We start from the raw sequence: 19393 nt of genomic DNA, 5'->3' as shown, positions 1-19393 counted from the left end.
TGCTGCTCTCTGTAATGGCCAAGTACCACACCACCACTTGTGACTCTCTCCTCACAACACCCCTGTGAGGCAGGGGCATCATCTTCATTACTATTGTAGACAGCAGCAGCCCTTGACATCACAAAATTTGGCCAAACCTGCTTTAAGCTCTTCACTGAAACTGGTACTGTTCTGAGTCATCTTCCACAGGGCACGCCTGTAGCACCTATCCTGACAGACCATCTCAATACTGGTTCCCTGTTGTGAAATTTGAGTGCCACTCTCCCTCCATGTCCTTCTTTAAGTCTTAGCCATCCCCTCTCCCTCTTCTTTTAAATTTCAATGTGAGGGCTAGGTACTGGCTGACCTTGCACTAGTGCATAAGAAATGGTGATAGGACAGTGGGTGGAATGTGCTTCCTTCCTTCTTGGCCAGAGACAAAGGGGCAGCTGCAACTTCTGCCCTTGTGTTCCCTGCCCATACAGCTTGGCATTGTCTAGTGCCCAGAGTGCTGTTAGACTAAGGGAGAGGGTCCTTCTGCACTGGCCAGTGGCATACAGGCACATGTGTTCTGTACACTTTCAAAGGGTAGCATGGCTCCTTCACATGGCATTCATGCCCTAGGAGCTCCCAGAAAGATCCTGCCTGAGACTAAGATAGCAAGAATGCCTTGGGGAGCTGCTATGGTGCACTGCTCATCACTCACGAATAAATTCCCACTGTTTAAAAAAAACCAAAAAAACAACAGTGTTTAATTTTAGCCCTAAGTTGGGATTCTAGATACTGGGGCTGTAGGTGCTCCTATAAGTTCTGTGCCAAAAGCAAGAGCAGTATGAGAGGATGGACAGGCACAATCCCAAGAGCTAGGCTGAGACACCTGTTAAAAGAGGCAAGGTTTTCCTTACATCCTCCCCTGAGGAGCTGGCTTGAGGGAGGACCTCTAATCAGACTGCACCGGGTGAGGGGAGGGTAAGGCCTGAAGCAGGCAGGGGACAAGAAAGTGACTACCAGCTTCCTGTCCCAAGTCCTGCTAGGGGGGAGTTCCCAACCTTTTCAGTGGACAGATTCTGGGGAGTCCACCAGCCCAAACCATACCAACATCTGCTTTCAGAGCAGCCTCCACAGGCCCCAGTCATCAAGCAGGAAATATCTTGGATTGCAAATCCCTAAATTCGATCTAAAGTTGAACACCAACAAGGAAACTGACAGATCAAAACTTTAGTAAAGTGGCAGTGGGAATACAAACCACCACCCACCTTTTATGATTTCTTTACTCTTCCCAGTTTAAAAATAGAAGCTGGGGTCCTAGTCATCTTGTGCGTTTGCTATACAGTAATATACAATATATTGCAGCAAGCTTAGGTCAAGTCCGAGTTTAAACAAAGTGCACTTTTGACTATATTACTTAAAAACAGTGACTTTTTATATATAAAAAAGCTTGTTGATACAGACTAATATGTAATCAGTACATATGCCTTTTTATAGGTGGAGTCTATCACCTTTTTGATCTACCTGCAAATGAGGTGAACAAATCAGTAACTGATAAGAAAATATGAAAGTTATCAATGGGAGCCTCTCCATCATTTCACTATAGCTCAGGGGAAAAAACCCTCTTTTTAGCCTTACTCAGAGGCCCCCGCCATAATTACATTAGCACTGCCCTTGAAGAAAAAACATTGAGTTCAATGATAGTGATATGGTACCGAGCTCTCTATCATACTCACACATACAAACCTCTAATCCCCACCCCACAGGATCAGTCTAATTTGATGTTATATTATTTCCGAAACAATTGCCAATTTTTTTCTTTCTTGTGCTTGCTGACTTGTGGGTAAAGTTATTATTCCAACTATAAAATAAGGCACGGCCTAATATTTTTAGTTGTCTTTGGTACTGGATTTATTCCCCCCCCCCCACCGCAAGTAGTGGAGTCTATATTGTGTGTGTGTGTGGTTGGGGGGGTGGAATTGGAAAGGGAAAAGAAAATGACAAGAGTGCTTGTGGAAACACAGTTTTCCCCAGATTTTGTGTGTGCGCTGTTATGCCGTGTCACAAAGGAACATTTTAAGAAATGTGCTTTTAAAAGTACATCTGCTGATACAAAGTTTAACTTGCTGGGTAAACCAGGTGTAGTGCTGCTTTGCATCATTAGAGCAGCAAAACACAGTCAGCCCAAAGTAATGAATTTGGACCAACACTTCTAAAATTAATATTCACTCTTTAGAAGCTCCCTCTCCCTGTACTTATTTCTTTGTCCTCCTCCCCAGCTCAGCACATTAAAGGAAGTTATTTTCTGGATCCACCTATTTATATATTAAACTTTCTAATCACTGCATTACAAGACAGTCACCACAAGGACTATATTTTCTTTCTTGGCTTAGGCTCTCATTGTGTGACAGCTTTCCTTAACAAGAGCCTTCAAAATAGGGAAGGGAAGAAACTGAAGATGACAAATAAGAAACAACAGCGAAGTTGGTGAGACACTACTAATAAATATAAGACTTTGAGTTAAGCTGATAATTTACTCTAACAAGGTCTTGTATTGCTAGAGAGGAGTATTTTCCCTGAAGGGGTTCAAAGACTGTAAAAGCATATAGAAAGCAATAGTATGTATTGCCCATGAATTTCTTGGTGATTATGAAATGTTGAGCTTGACCACAGTGGAGCCTGAATATCATTATTTAACTACAGAAGAGATACAACAGCCAGCAAAACTTCCGTTCACCCTGTACTACTCTGCCAATGTACCTCCACTCTGATCTTCAGACACCTCCGTGGAAATGAGAGCATTCTTTGGTCATGGCCCATTCAGGCTCTGGCTTTTTCATTGAGAGGGTGCTAATTACTGCCAACTTGGTGGGGGTGCGGTTTAGTGACATAGGCACCTAGTTACTGAGAAAACTGGACTCAGCTCTCCAAACTCATTTTACACAGTTCATCCACAAGCTATCAAAAAGCTACATTCAATCACTGAGCCAGCTGTTCCCTCCCTCTTCCATACAGTTCAGTTGTAGTTTAGACAGAAAGAACAGCAGTGTTGTCACCTAGCGTATTTGTGTTTGCCCTGTGAGATGAAAGTAACTGTGTCCCAGTTGTGATGACTGTATCTTCATGTCATGACACTGCATCAGTGTGTGACTGAATCATGCCATAGCTCCCAAAAGACACATGTGAGCCTTTATTCCATATGGACAGGAGAAGAGTAAGACCCTAAAATATTGGGATTGTCCCACATTTACAGTGATGGATAGTGGAAACTTGTCAATAGGGAGTTGCAGAGGTGTGACATTTATTTATTTGTGGTGGTAACAGCATGATTTTAAAAACAAAATAAAATTTGTGAAAAATGGTAGACAAATGCCACTAGCGCTGTGTGAGATGTGATGCTAGGCTAATTGTGGGATGCGGGAAATGCCCATGATCTGTTTCACTAGAATAATCACTATTAAAATCATTACAGTTTACCTTTTCCTTAATGAACGTTAACATGGCATTCCCATAGCCATGTAAAGCTAACTCCTTGCAAATGGGTAATGATGTAATTCTTAACTTGCAAACTGTAAAGGCTTTAATGGCAACTGCTGTACTAGCATGATTCTGCCTGAGTAGCACTTCACAGTGCTTCAGCCCTGTTCTCGCCAAATGCTATGGCTCAATTCCCTCTTTCAAGAATATTTTCTCCCTGCTCTTAAAACAAAAATTCCAATAAAACTCCCCAGTTCTCAGCAGCAGCCAGTAGTTCTGCAGTCACTCTGAATACTGAAGAAGTAGTTGTCTTGGCTAAGGTTTTCTTTCCCTGAAGCTTCCCTCCTCGAGCACCTCTCTACTGTGCACAGAGCAAGAATGGCAACTCTCAGAGAACAGCTTGGGCGCCCTTCTAACCCGATTGGCTGCCCACCTCACGTGGTTCTCACTCCCCCTCAGCCTCTAACTGGATGCTCATAAAACCGTTTTTCATTCCCCTTCAGTTTAGCAACCTGGTGGGCTCTGTCTACAGGACTGGTTTCTCTGTCAGAAAGTCATTCAATATACTCATTTAGAACACTTCTTAAAAAGTACCTGAAAGTCTATCTAATATTAATACCACGGTTTTCATGTAGTTTGTATCCATGGATCAATAATCTCTACTAACCAGACCTTGGTAATAAATATAAATTATATAAAGGGGTTTGTGAGGTTCTGCCCATTGCTGATGAAACTGTTAATTAAGCCCTGATAATCCACAGCTGTGTTTCATCTATCACATTACAAAGATAAAACCCTTAACTGGACACAGAACTGACAGTCTCATTTTATAATTCCCAAATCTCTGCGAAGTGCCTTTAAATGAATAGAGAATTGTGTAGCCTATTGATGGCAGAGAGAATAGGTGGCTGATTCTTGTCGAACAAATCGATGCCAAGGCCAGCCAATGATACAATAGCACATTCTGGCCTAAACACTGCTAGCCAGCTTAAATTGCCTCCCATCCCCGATGACAGGCCATTTCTAAATACTGGATCACAAATCTCTAACACAGCAGAAATAAAAGCAATCTCAACACACTGGTTAAATAACAGAAGCCACCCTTCAAAACGCTGGATTTTAACAAATAACCTTAAAAATAATCGTTTCTTTTCATGCACTCCTGGCATTCATCAACCGGCTGCCTATTTTCGACCCCTTTTGTGTCTGTAAGATGCTGCCATGACTAAGCGGAAAATAATACCAAGGCAGACAGCAAGATCTGTTCCTCAAAGGAAAATATTTATAAGACAGCAAAATAAATTAACTCAAGCTGAAAAGAAAACCCACAATCCTCTGTTATTCCCCCAATCCTATGACCCTGTGTGTGGAGCACTAGCTATCAAGCAGACAACTTACTGATTTTTCCTTGCACATCTGTGCACAAAAACGGGAAGTTGAGCTGTTTACTGGGAACCATATGGTGCCCTGTCATGTACTTGCCAGGAAACCTAGAGCTTTCTCCATCAAGCCCATTGTTCAGTAAGTCTAAGAAAGCTGCTTCGGGCAGTAACAAATGTTCCTTCAGTATCAGAGAGTCTGTAAAGGAAGGGCTCAAAGAAAGTAGCATAACCCTGTGTATATATTAAATATCCACACCTCTCTAAAAAAACCATCAGTCATCAGCACTCATCTTGTTTTCAGTCATGTAATGCATGTTCACACTTGGTCTTACACTTGAGCTGCAGAATACAAATCAATTTTGTTCCTGTTGTATTATAGTTTAATTTCCATCATTTAGCAATTTTCAACAAATACATGTAAAGGCTAGTATCCCCCTGCAGGTTCACTCATGGAAATATTGTACCCTGGTTCTTTACAGTGAAACCTTCAAGGGGATACCTTTATGTTTGCCACAGTGATAGCGTACTGATATTGAGATAACCATGCATAGGGGAGGCTACTTGAATTCAGCAAAGTCCTTTTACAAAGGAAAAGGTATTGGGTAAAACTTTCAAAGGTGCCTACATGATTTAAAGCACTGTTGACTTTCAATGAGACTTTGGTGCTTAACGGACTTTTGAAAATTTTACCATTAATGCCAAAAAGTGCAGCAGAAAAGTGTTTTTCATAAACCTCATATAGGTGCGCGTACAACTAATACATGTTCATTGCAGTACAGACTAGGTATCCCGTTGTTTCATGAAGTTCTAATTTGAACCATGTAGGGTAGAAACATGTCTGTTACTGCAACTATGCAATTTAAGGAAATACACAACACACTGGAAATGGGATTAAACAGAATCTGTTACACTAGCCACAGCTGGTGCTATAAAAGAACATCTGAAATCTTGCTCAAACCCTGCTGTTTCTTGATCACTGATTATTTTTATAGATTCAATATACAAGGAGTATTAAACATTTTTTCTCCACAATTGAAATTTCATCTTAGCTGCTACACTAGCTTAACACTTCCAGTTGTATCACCAAGAATTTGGCATTTGCCATATGCTAAAACTTCTAGCTAAACAAAAAGCTTTAGCATTTAAATATGAGATTTTATTTTTTATTTTTATTTTCTTGGTTTTGTGGAATTTTAACTACATAAATATTTAACGCTCACAAATATTCAAAAATACTGCTGCTTAAATTTCTAGTTATGTACCAGAAGAAACATTACAATAAAATATTCTCTCAGTTTAGCTCTGTTTTTGCCAGAAAAACTGCATGTTGAAAATTTGAACACAGATGTACTAGAGAAAGCAAAACTATGGCACTAGAGAAGACCTTGAACTGGTCACTATGGTCTACATCAATCTATATACAGGGTATATACACGTGGCTGTGAGAGTCTGTACTCATGAATTTTTGTGTGTGCACAGTATTCATACAGCACAAAGTTGATTTGTCTGAGTTTATTTCTTCTACTGTAAGGAATAGTGGGAAAAACCTCCTGATAGCATTGAAACCATATGGATTTAATTTCACCCGTCCTGTGGCACTATTTTCAATAGCAATGGACTGATTTTTGCAACTCATTCAAAATTTCATTTTTTATCTTAATACATTTGTACATATAACAAACAGTACAAATGTAGCAAACAAGATGCAATGGTCACTGATACAATACGTTTCACTACTGGTATAACCAATACATGAGCAAACATCGGACTGTATCAGAGACATTTTTACAGAACTTGGAAAAATAGGAAGTGTACTGTAGCCTAAAATAAATTACACATAATATACAATATATATATTTATACACATATATGTATATATACACATATTGATATAGCCTTTAAAATAAGTTTTTAGAGTTGATCAGTTATTTGAAGTGTAAGGACTATCTGGTAAATAATCTAGAAACTGAATTTGTCCATAATTAAATAATAATTCACTTCTAAAACTTACAAAAATATACTTTACTAAATAAGATTTAAAATTCATAATTTAAGGATGTATCACATAGGATGAAATTCATCCTAATACACATCACTCATGTGAAGGCCCTCTATGCTATTTAAGCCCCACTTAAACCTAACAGTGCCCACCTTGTTCACACTATACAACACTTACTCATGTGGTGAGCAGTTCTCCTCATTCCCATGGAACTATTCTCACAAGGGTTACTCAGTGTGAGCAAGAATTGTAGAATTGGATCCCTAATGTGGGACTTCAGCAGGCACTCAAACTTCTCCCTTACTGATTTTGATTTATTTTTATAGGGAAATGGGTTAAAGCAATATTCCTATATATTTAATAGGGCTATATGTATTAAAGGGCTATACCATGGTGTACTCTTTAAGTTATATGTATGTTTTTGAACACAGATTGTAGAAATAATTGTATAGCAAACTGTAGTGTAAAAACTAAATTATACATAGAACTTATGTCAGACCAGTGGACCAGAACTTTGGTAAAGCTTTTCTTCTTCTTTTCTTCCCTTAGAAAGGAATCTTGGGTATGTCTACATAGCAATAAATGACCCACAACTGGCTGTGTCAGGTGGCTGGGCTTGCAGGGGTCAGGCTGAGGGGCTACAAAATTGCAATGCAGACTTTCCGGCTTGGTCCCAGAGTCTGAGCTCCAACCCCAACATCTACACAGAAATTTTATAGCCCCACAGCCCGAACCCCAGGAGCCCTAACATAGATCAACCATGGGTGTTTTATTACAGTGTAGACATACCCTTAGATGCAGCTGCACCACTCTACCAACTGCCGCAACCTGTTCAGGAAAGGAGAATGGAAACTGGTCATAAGGAAACTATGTGTAAGACTTGGCAGCAATGTTCTATAAAACTTCTTCATTCAATGTGTACAATTTTGGAAAAATCTTGCCTCTCAGATAACTTAATAAAGGCTAAATAGCATTCTTGTCCTGTATTTCTCGCATCCCTTTTATTATTTTATGTACCATTTGCTCACTGGGGCTCATGCCTTCCTACCTTGTTTTGTAACAATATACAGCATAACACCGAACGACGAGTGAAAACAAACATAATGGCCCACTGTGGTACATTAGTTTAGATAGCAAAATCATTGTCAAGCAAGTAAAATAAAGCTGCATTTTCAAAGGTTTTTTTTTTTTTTTAAATTCTCAGTAAGAAAAAATAAAAGGGAAGAGGGAAGAAAGGACGGCAGCAGAGTCAATAGCACAGAGACACACAGCAGGGCTTTGGTTGACAAATGCAGATTGTCCAAAGAAGATGGATGCGTATTGAAGAAAATGCCCTTTCATGTGATGCAGCCATATCTTTTGTGTTTGCATGGAGCGAGAAAACAAAACAAGCAAAAGCAAAGACCTTTCTTTAGGTCCCTCATTAGTGTGAGCATACTCAGTATGCTAGAGAATTTATCTGAAGCCTTTTAAATCAAGGCCTCTTTATTACAAAAATAAAAACAAAAAAAAGTATGAGAGAAGAAAAGATGCTGAAGTATCATTCTATGTGTCCCTGCAGAGAACAATCACGTCCCGTTTATTATTCATTCTCTTCCCTCATTTCTACGATGTCTGTCATTTCTTCTATCTGTGGCATGTCAGTCATTACTGAGTCTTCGCCTTCTGTAGCTGTCTCATTTTCGTTCCGCTTCTTTTTCTAGGTCGAAAAGAGGTTGTATTCATAAGCACATGACCATCTATATTGTTCATTGTGAATCAGCTCAATCCTACAAATGTCAGGCCTTATCAGAAGGAATGTGGTCTAATGTTTAGAATGCAGCATTCCTGGCTTCCACTCTTGGTATGCTACTGACTTGTCATGTTAATTAAAAAACTTCCTTTAACATCCCCATGGGTCCATTTTGTCCTCTGAAACACAGGTATTATTGTTGCCTCTGTCTTAGAGGGGTGTTGTGAGGCAAGTACTTCAGGATAACTGGAGGGAAAACACTATGTACAGAAAGTGAAAGGTGGTGTTCTAACTTCCAAAATATCACAAGTCAGAAGCACAAGAGGTAAAAACAGTGACATGCACTAGTACTGTAACATTCCTCTCAAAGAGAGAAGGTGTATTTACATAGAGGAAAACTAAGGAACTAGGAAGTTAATTCACTTGGCGGATGCTCACAAAATCAATGGCACAGCTGGGAACAGAACCTAGAATCCCTGTGTCCTAGTTCAGAACACTTAGTTAGTATGGTCTATGAGAAAGTGACAAAAGCAAAGGCCAGTTCCCTTGTAGAGCGTTTATCTGTGGACCCAAGCTCTTTGCTCACTACTGATAGGAGAAGCCATTGTCAGTATGAGGCAGGCCACTTGTGTTCCCAACATTCTGCTGTTGAGCACATGTGGCTTAATGTCGGTCTTTTCAAGACAGTCATATTATTCGTGCAGGATGAGTAAACCTAAGATGCCCTCAGCCCCAATATGTATCAAGTTGAAGCATCTGTTCCTTATTATCTGTTTCTCAGCAGGCTGCCCAGTCCGTATTGAAAACAGTTGTAAAACTCCCCCCAAAATCCACTGATATTATTGATTCAGCTGATTCAGGCATACTAACTGAGTAAGAGTGCAAGGGCGGTGTATACAGAAAACCAGTTTGTGGCTCTCAAACATTTTACCTATATTGAATCTTTTAGCTGAAAATAAACTGATATGCAAAACTACTGTTGATTGTGCCATTACCACACTGGCTGGGGAAGAGATCATTTCAGATTCACCGGACATGTAACAGTTATACCTGTCAGGCAAATGTGATCATCCAGTTGTTACCACTCCATTATACTACAAAAATAAAGTACTTTGTCTGAAAATTGTGGAGGTCAAAAATACTGTAGATGTGACAATTATACCATACAAATAATAAAAATATTAGTGTAAACAAAAATTAGTTGTGAAACTACAAGCCAAGAATAGCTTGGGATATAAGATTTTTCTTACTATTTTTAGTGAGCAAGAAAAAGATAAACTAACAACTACAGAGAAACAAAGTTCTCTATTTACCCACATGTTGAGTACAGCATGGGCTAAGGCAGTGTGAATTTCTCTGCTCTGCTGATGTGCCTCAAGCTTGTTCCTAACTTCTATCAATGAGCTTGTAGTTCAAAAGCTTTTAGGTAGGTTCTGATTTCATAATTTTTGATAAAAGCAAAAGTAGTAAAAATGTGCAGGGCTTTTTGATTTTTTGCCTTTAATGGAAATTTCTAAATTAAAAAAAAACACCCCACAATAGCAAGGATTCTTTTCTCTACACTCTTCCCCCCACAATTCTGTTTACCTAATGAGATGATTGATGCTTCTAACTGGAGTTATGCATCACATACCTTGTGCAGTACCCTGAAAACGTATCTGTAAGGGTTCAATCCCACAGACACACTTATGCATGTGAGAAACCATACTCACACGGGGATTCCCATTGACCCTGATCCTACAAACACTCCTACCTATGCATAACTTTCTTCATGTGAGTCCTCACTGAAATCAATGGAACTAGCCACGTGAGTTAAGTTAAGCATAAGGGTATATAGGACCGAGGCCATTGAGAGATGCATGAATACTCCACGAGTAAAGTTTCTCACTTGCTGTACTTTGAATGGGCGTGTGTTTGTGTTGGTGGAGGAGAAAACCCATCTCCATCCAGTTAAGTGAATATTTTATTCACTTCCACATGGCCTTTACACAAAAATTGTGTTTTCTACACAACTTGTCACCACACATAAGTAGTTATCTATGTTTGTCATGGTCACTGGATTCTACACAACCAGTTTCCTACCTGTTTCCGACAGACATAGCACGCTGCTATTGCAACCATGGTAGATTCTCCTACAAAACCAGCTAGAAGTGATCCTACTCCTAGGGTGGCTCCATGGACCCTGAGAATGGCAAGAAGAAAAAGGTAGGATTTAAAACAAAAATAAAAATAGAAAATTATACTTTCAGTAAAATATTGAACCAATATATTTTAATTAACAATTTCTACATAAGGCATAATGTTGCAGGTACTTAATATTCGCTGGGGCAAAAATCTAGGCACTGGTAGAGAGAATAACGTATATTACAGTAACATTTGCTTCCTAAATAGTTTCATTATTTACTATAATCTTTTATTGCCCGAAAATGAGAGGCAACCCATTGTGAATCAAATTTTGCCCCAAGGCAATCTAAATATAGAATTTAATTGAGAATGAGAGTTTTGTTGTAGACAATAACATGTTTTTTTTTAAAAAGTAATCTACAGAAGAGATACCATTCCCTATATACTTGTTGCATAGATTTTTCAGAAAAGTTATTTCTATATAATTCAAATACGTTTTCATAGCATCCTGTGGGTATTGGTTTCATCTCTTTTAACATCTGTAGAATTTTCAACAAGGGCCAATAGTTTTATGCCCAGCTAGAGACGGGATGTGGCTGGAACTTTGGAAGTGACCATTTACAGGAGTTTGAAACTATTTTGGTTTTATTTTAGGCTCTGCCTTTGGTGGAAACACAAAGAGTTAAATAAGGGGGGAGATGACCTCCTGAGGTCCCTTCCAACCCTGAGGTCCCTTCCAACCCTGATATTCTAGGATTAAATGAAATGGGGGGAGGGAAAGGAGAGTGGCTCCATTAGAGCTGTAGTGAGTGGAGTAATTTACCCTAAGTAAGGCAGCACAATGAGACTAGTGATGAGGACGATGATGCGCAGCACAGAGCTGGGTGCCAATACAAATGTCTTCTTTAGTGTCATGAGCCAGCCAGTCAAGTGTGCTCTAACTGTCACTGTCAGAAAAAAGGAAGAAAAAACAATCAAAATATGCAGTAGAAAATAAAGGAAGAATGAGCATTTTTTCATGTTAATAATGATACTGACCTCCTTTGTAAAGTGCTTTGAGATCTACTGGTGAAAAGCGCTACTGAAGAGCAAGGTGGTATTATTATAATAAATACTATTTATTTAGTGTTTAGCATAAAAAAATACAAACACCATGGCCCTTGTTTACAGTTGCTTTACCTACAGTGAAACTGTCTTAACTGCAAACTAGACTGGAAGGCCAGAATTGTTTTAGTGCTTTTAATTGTGCAAAAAGCAGTCAGAGGTACAGCAAACTTCCTTCAGTGTGAAACTGTCCTGCCAAAAACATTTCACAATAAGACAGTTTGACGCCATTAAAATAAAAAACAAAATAAAAATGTGTGTGTGACAGCAATACAACTAAATCTTAGACTTCTGTTCCATATGGCAGGTGCATTCTCCTCATTAAAAATGCATAATCCCTTTTAAGGTCAGGAAGAAAGGATACCTATATATGGCAAGTGCAGAACAGACCCCCTGAAACAGAACTTCATAGCTGGAGACCATAATCCTTACAGAGCTGTGCTCTTAGATATATACAATGTACACACGTAGGTTATAATATTTACATCAGCATTTTAATATTTGAGGGAAATATTTTGGCTAGTAGTGTAATAAACATCCATATATTATGAAGGAGAGCATTCAGTTTTATTGTTTGTGGGCCCTGTTCAGTATCAAGGTGTGTTGATATTGTGTAGTTGTCCAAGATGTTGTACAAACACACAGTTAATTACAGTTGGGCAGAAGCACACAGTGCACGATGCACATTCTCAAGCACTTAGAACAGATACATGTCCGCTTTTAGCTTTCCCACTGAGCCCATTTAAGAAATGTATGTATGCTAAATTTGTCTGGCTAGTGACAGACCCTTGCTACAACATTGATACCTTCAGCCCTAGTGTCAACTGGTCTGTATTTTTACCTGGAACTGGGAAAAAGGAGAAGATGCGCAAAGGAATGACACACAGTTCTGCAAAGGCAAAATCGACTCCAATTATGTCAACTAAAATCTTCTCTGATGCATTCGGAGTCCAAAACATCAAAAAACAGAGCTGGAAAAGAGAACCACATAAACAACGTTAGGAAGAGTTTGCACAGCAAAGCAAGGAAGGAGAAGGAGAGAGACAGGAGTTCAACTGCTAATCTACAGCCTTAACTGATGATGCAAGTATTTCCTGTATTAAATGGAGGAAGGAGATAGGTGCAGTACAATAATATTTGGCATATATACATCATTCAAAGATCTGTAGCATCCAAGGATCTCAGAGCAGGTTATAAACATTAATGAATTAAGCCCCATCCCCGTAAGACTGGCATACATTATTGGTACAGATGGGTAAACTGAGATAGAGGAAGGTTAAGTAATCTGCTCAAGATCACATGATGAATTGATAACCTAGAACTTTGCCAGTTCTGACTCCTAGCTACCTCCTTTAACTACCAGCCTAAATTACTGCCTCTTTACATATAAACCAATGAAAGAAATAGAGAAAAACAACATATAGTACACCAGGCAAATACTAAGATCCAGCAGGTTATGAATCAGTCAAATTACTAATTGATACGCAGGAAAATTTAATACAATGTAACTTTACAATATTTGGATTCTAGAATTCCTGGCTTCTTTACATGTAAAGGGCTAGCCAGACGCTAACCTAAGCAGAAATCGGGGAGAAAAGGTTGTGAGAGGTCTTCCAAGGAACCTTTCCCCTTACCACGAGTAAGAACAATCCCTGCACTTGGTGAAGTGCTGAACATTCACAGCTCCGACTGACTTCAAACGAAGTTGAGGGTGCTTAGTGGCTCTGAACACTGAAATGCTTTTACCACAAAGCATAAAGCAGAGTAACAAAAAGAAAATAGATTCAGAACGTGAAAACTTTCTGACCTTCCCTGAAATAAATCAACGACAGCCCTGGAAAAGAAAACACTGTCAGAAGTTCTTCCTGAAGACAGACACTGAGGAATTAATGTTCTTTTGTTTAGAGGACTGTGTTCATATAACCCTCCCGAAGGACATGGATATGAATGTCAAGTGTCTCTTAAGTGTCTAAATGCAGTAAATTCCTAGCTGCCTCCTCCTTTAACTACAGGGGCTGGGGGTGGGTGGGGCTTAATTCATTAATGTTTATAACCTGCAGTGAGATCCCTGGATGCTAAAGATCTTTGAAAGCTGTAGAAATGCCAAATATTATTGTACTGCACCTATCTCCTTCCTCCATTCCAAATGCAACAGTAAAGAGTATAAAAATAGTGCATGTCTTCTGAGTTTGCCCACAAACACACACAGATGTACGTGCACTCACAACAGTCACATAGGAGGAGCGGAACAGTTGTATACACAGAGACACCGCCATCAGTATAATGGTGGTAATCCCTAGGAGAGCTCAAGAGCCAAGAACCCCCAGCATATGGCATTCCTATAGTGTCTGTCTGCAGCTTGTTACATTAGGATGATCAAGCATGATTTAAAAACTTGAGTCTACAGTAGATAGAGCGCCAATATTCAGACACACATAAACAAGCAGATTTGAATACTTAGGCCTGGTCTACACTGGGGGGGTGTGTCGAACTAAGGTACGCAAGTTCAGCTACGCGAATAGCGTAGCTGAACTCAAACTACCTTAGTTCGAACTACTCACCCATCCAGACGTCACAGGATCGAAGTCCGCGGCTCCCCCGTCGACTCCGCCACCGCCGTTCGCGGTGGTGGAGTTCCGGAGTCAACGGGAGTGCATTCGGAGTTCAAACTATCGCGTCTAGATTAGACGCGATAGTTCGAACTCCGAGAAGTCGAACTCTACGCGTTGACCCGGCAGGTCTAGATATAGACCTACTCTTAGTTTTGAAACTGCCTCCAAGAAAGATTTAACTTTACTTGCGATACCCAGTGGCGGATTAATGATTTTGCCGCCCCTTGGCCCTGAAATAATTGTCGCCCCGCCTGCCCCTGGCTCCACCCTGACTCCACCCTTTCCCCGCCCCAATTCCAACCCCTTCCCCAAAGTCCCACCCCAACTCCACCCTCTCCCTGCCCCTATTGGATCCCTTCCCCAAATCCCTGCCCCGGCCCCACCTCTTCCTCCAGCACGCCGCATTCTCCTTCCTCTTCTTTCCCTCCCTTCCCCACGAAACAGCTGTTTCGTGGCGCAAGCCTGGGAGGGAGGGGAGAGAAACGGGATGCGGTGGCACGCTCGCAGAGGCGGCGAGCTGGAGCAGGGGAGCTTCTCCGTGGGTACTCAAATTTGCCACCCCTTAAAATTTGTTGGACTAGGCAATAATACACCGCTGCCGATACCTAAAATGTATAGAAATGTGTCTGCTTTTATCCTGTACAAAGCGTCAATGCACGATGGAAAGCCATAGTAGCCTGGCAGCCATAATGCCTCGTGCTGTGAACTTGTCAGATATTATCATTTAAGAACTTTTCCGTTCAGATCCAGACTAACCATAAAGCGTCAAAGAAAATGCACCGTGCTGTCAGAAGTGGTGTGGTGGCTCAGCACATAATTCTCTTCCCTCTCAGCAAGTATTGAACCATTGCCCCATCACAGTGGTGGGAACTCTGTGCAGTTAGATGTTCCATCTTTGGGATGAGATACAAAACAAAAGTCCTTACTGGCAACACTTTAAAGACCTCAGAGCACTTTCTCCATAAGTAGGGACAGCAGCCCTGATGTTTATCTTTGGCATGTTCTTCGCACCTTGTAATTTAATTTGTTTTTGTTGTTAAAAATAAAGTTAGTTATTTTTCGTCTTCCACAGGAAAACTGATGCTGAGAAAGCGTGATCATAAATAAAACAAACCATAGCCAGAAGCCTTAAAACATAACAGTCTGTCAGATTGCAAGACAACAGAACTGAATTTACTTTTCAGTAAATCATGAGTGGTGATGTGAGCTGATGATGCCCTCGGTATCTAATTGACTCTTTTTTAATCTATGGTGAGATTTCATGGCTCTTAGCCGTTCTCCAGTTATATGACTCACATGTTCTTACATATATTTGCAGTGAAACTCTGGCTCCATTGAAGTCAACAGCCAAACTCCCATTGACTTTTATGGGGCCAGTATTTCACCCTTGTTCTCTAGTTGCGTACCAGTGACTGTCTTTTCTAATTAACATGCAAGCAAACACACTTCAGCTGACAAACACCAAGTAAACAGAGCACTGCAGAGACACAAAATTTACTTCCACAGATGTGGATATCCGCATCTGTGGATATAAACTTTGTATCTGTGCAGGGCTCTACAAATAAGTCACTTTACCCTGTGCTACATGGAGAGGCACCTTCCTGACAGCTTAGAGGCATGGACAAAACCACTTACTTCAGGCTGCTGATTTAGCTTTTTTCTTCTCGTGGACAGGAATTAAGGATGGGATTAATTTAAGCAGCCTAAACCTCAGACTCAAGTGCCTAAGTTTGGGATTTAGGCAGCTAAATTCAAGTTTTAAGCTCTACTGTGATTCACAAAACTCCTGCCAAACACTGTAGGCACCTAAACGCAGTGTACATTTTCAGGGTAAAACTTCCCTAGGTGCCCTAGTTTCTGCCTCTGAGCATATGCATTTCTGCCTCCCTCTGACAGTCCAGAGGCTTATCTCCCACCTAAGTCCCAGAATGATCCACTAACCAGAGGAAGGTAGGCAGGCAAACACTTATCTTACCTGTGGGACCTGATCCAGTAGGCATGCTTAGCAGCTGCCTACTGGATTGGGTCCCATTCACATTCTTGGAGAGTAAGGTAGTAGCCTTGTAACTTTTAGCCCAGTGGTTAGAGCATTCACCCGGGATGAAGGTTCAATTACCCCCCTCGGCCTGAGGGAAAGAAAGGATTTGAACAGGGGCTGCCACTCTCTCAGGAGAGTGCTCTAACCACTGACCTATGGGATATTCTGATCTGCAGCTGCCTCAGTCTCTCCTGAGGAAGCACTTGCACTGTGGATAAGAGTCACTGGGTCAGAGAGAGTGAACGAGTCTGTAGCCCGGTGGTTAGGACACCCACCTGGGAGGTGGGAAACCCTGGGTCTGGTCCCCCTGCTCCACGGGCTCTCTAATTATTTATCCACAGTGGAACAGCTTCAACGGGAGAGACCGAGATAGAAGATCCCTGTTCAAATCTCCTTTTCCCCTCAGGCCAATGGAGAAATTGAACCTGCATGTCTCACATCCCAGGTGAATGCTCTAACCACTGAGCTAAGAGTTATAAGATAGGCACCATCACTGCTCTTCAGGCTGTTTTGTGTGGAGTGAGGCAGGTGTCTCATTCTCACAAGAAACAACTTAGGTACCTAAGTTACCTGACTCCAGGAGAGGAGTTCCCAGCTCTGCCTTCCTGCAGCCTGGACTTAGGCACTAAACTCTGTGAATGGGTGGGGTAGGACAAACCCCTCTCATCAGCATCTCCCTCTGGCTAACTTAAGCAGCTCCTCATCTAGCATTCTGGCTTCTGTGGATTGCATTCTAATGCACCTCTCTCCCCATTCAGTGTAGAGGGAGCTTAAGTGCCTAACACAGGCTTTGAGGATCACAGTGTTTCTGTGATTTTCTAGGTGCCTAAAAGTTAGGCATTGCGATGCTCAGTGTTTGTGGGCCTAATTTTCTTTTAAATAAAATATTTTGCTGCAGTGATTTGAGCCTATTTTACAGCCTATCTTGAATTATCTGTTGAAAAACAAGTGCAAAGAGTAAGATGGAAGAAAGAGAAATGAGCCAAAGGTTGCTATTGTGAATTTTAGACATTTTCTCCTTTAGCTGGCATCTTTCTTGCTGGCAAACAGAATTCAGCATACAGAAGCCAATCAGAGCAGAAGGGATCTAATAACCGATGAGAATGGAGAGGTTTGTATGTGCACAGTACAGATACTAATAGCAGCATAGTGACTGTGTGAATTCCTGCACTGTGGCAGTCATTATTAGCGAAAGTGCTGTGATTGCCATACTGTACAGGTTTTGAGAAACAGCATAAAGTTGCTATGCAGGAGAGTTTTCTGATTGACTTACCTATAAAGCCTAATGTAGAAAATAACTTCCGGCAAACACAGGCACAATCAAACCTTTCATTTTATTGCCCGTGCTCAGACACCCACACAGAGGTGAAATAGCCATAAAGTGAATTGTTCTTTATCTCTGAAAAGTCAAAGTTTGAACTGTGAAGTTTTAATTGCACTAACTTCAATGCACTTTTTTTCTTAGACACAGATAGCTGGTCACCTTGAAGATGACCTTGCTATTAGAAAACCAGGGACTGAACTACAGAGAACATACACAGATAATGAAGTCAAAATTCTAACTTTTTCCTCAAATGTTCCTTTTGAAATTATAGTAATTTTATTATATGTAATAAATACAAAAGTATTTCAATCTTTTATCACTTAAGTTCAATCTATTTTTTCCAGTAAAAGTTCTCTTTTAATCAGAAACACACTACTCATAGCAAGCAATTTATCTACTTTCATGGTTAAAGAGAACATATTTTAAAACCACCTAAATTTTGAGGATGACAAAAGCTGTAATTTTAATAGCAGTGTAACCTCTAGCTAAAACAGCAGTATTCTGTGAAAAATTAAGCAAATTCTGTTTACCCTGACATCTTCAAAGATTTATAACACCATAAATCCCCAAAGACATAAAGAGCAATTTCCACTTTCTAAATGAAACAAGGATTTTTCTGTCATACATTTTTCAATCGTTTGGGAAATCTGTCATCCTTGTATTCAAAAGTGACACCCTGACTGTAATTTCAATGGGGTGTCTTGGTTCAAGAGCTCAGGAACACATCTAAGACACCAAAGGAAAACTACTTCCACAGATTTAACAAATTATAATGAAAGAACTTTATCATTCTTGTATTGCAAATCAGTGTCAGCTACTGTACTGCGTAGCATAATGCTGTTCCTCCAAGATTGGTACATCCTTCCCTATGCTATACTGAACAGCAGCACTGGCATTTTACCAGGACAAAGTATATGCTACTATACATCAAAGAACAGCTCATTCTTTCTCTAAAAGTGTCTCAAATTGTATCCTAATATGGCTAAGAGGAGAAGATCTTTTCTTTTTTCTTTAGTTCCAGAATTACTGTAGATTAGTTCAAAACGACTACGCTCAGGGTCCAGTTTTGCTCCCATTGACGTTAATGAAAGTTTTGCTATTGACTATAATGGGGATCAGGACTATCAGTCCTATGCTGCATACACTTAGGTGCATGCTTAAGTAACTACCCTGAGAAGTTCAATTGAAATCAATTCATGGTGGAAAAGTTAAACTGATTATTCACAGTAGTATATTTAAGCATGGGCTTTAGTGTTGCAGGCTGAAGGTTGAAGGCAGTAAAGATCTAAAGAACTCAAACTTCTCTAATAATGTCCTACCATGCAGGCTGGCTTCCTGGATTTTTAGCTTTGCAAAAACAAGGGTAATGTTTATTATATTTGCTATATGCCCACAGCGCGCCAAGTGTCATGCAGAACACAGAGGAAAATAGTCCCTTCTCTGTGGAGCTTACATTCTAAATAGACAGACATAACAACTGGAGACTTGCATCATTGTAGGCCATTGGGGAAAGAGTTTGTGTGTAATGTGTCTATTACAACAACGGTGGCATGTGTCTTTATCTGACCATGTCTTTATTAGGCAGAAATCCTAATAAATGTGTCTGACTGCCATTCAGTGTAATATGTGTATGC

At 40.3% G+C, this 19393-nt stretch overlaps 1 protein-coding gene across 1 annotated transcript in view; it reads right to left on the bottom strand.

Annotated features, from left to right (window-relative positions):
• Positions 1-7804: 7804 nt before the first annotated feature.
• ANKH (ANKH inorganic pyrophosphate transport regulator) overlaps positions 7805-19393 on the bottom strand; it is a 150523-nt gene continuing 138934 nt past the window's right edge. The window contains exons 10-13 of the mRNA XM_045005918.1: positions 12627-12756; positions 11505-11628; positions 10640-10739; positions 7805-8524 (exon numbers count right to left, since the gene is read on the bottom strand). Of these exons, the coding sequence (XP_044861853.1) occupies positions 8408-8524; positions 10640-10739; positions 11505-11628; positions 12627-12756 (471 nt within the window). The 3' untranslated portion in view covers positions 7805-8407. The remainder of the gene's footprint in view (positions 8525-10639; positions 10740-11504; positions 11629-12626; positions 12757-19393) is intronic.

Source organism: Mauremys mutica, chromosome 2, assembly GCF_020497125.1.
Source record: "Mauremys mutica isolate MM-2020 ecotype Southern chromosome 2, ASM2049712v1, whole genome shotgun sequence".
NCBI classification, from domain to species: Eukaryota; Metazoa; Chordata; order Testudines; family Geoemydidae; genus Mauremys; species Mauremys mutica.
The sequence above is the reverse complement of the archived record's forward strand: the minus strand, read 5'-3'. Positions and strand labels throughout refer to the sequence as shown.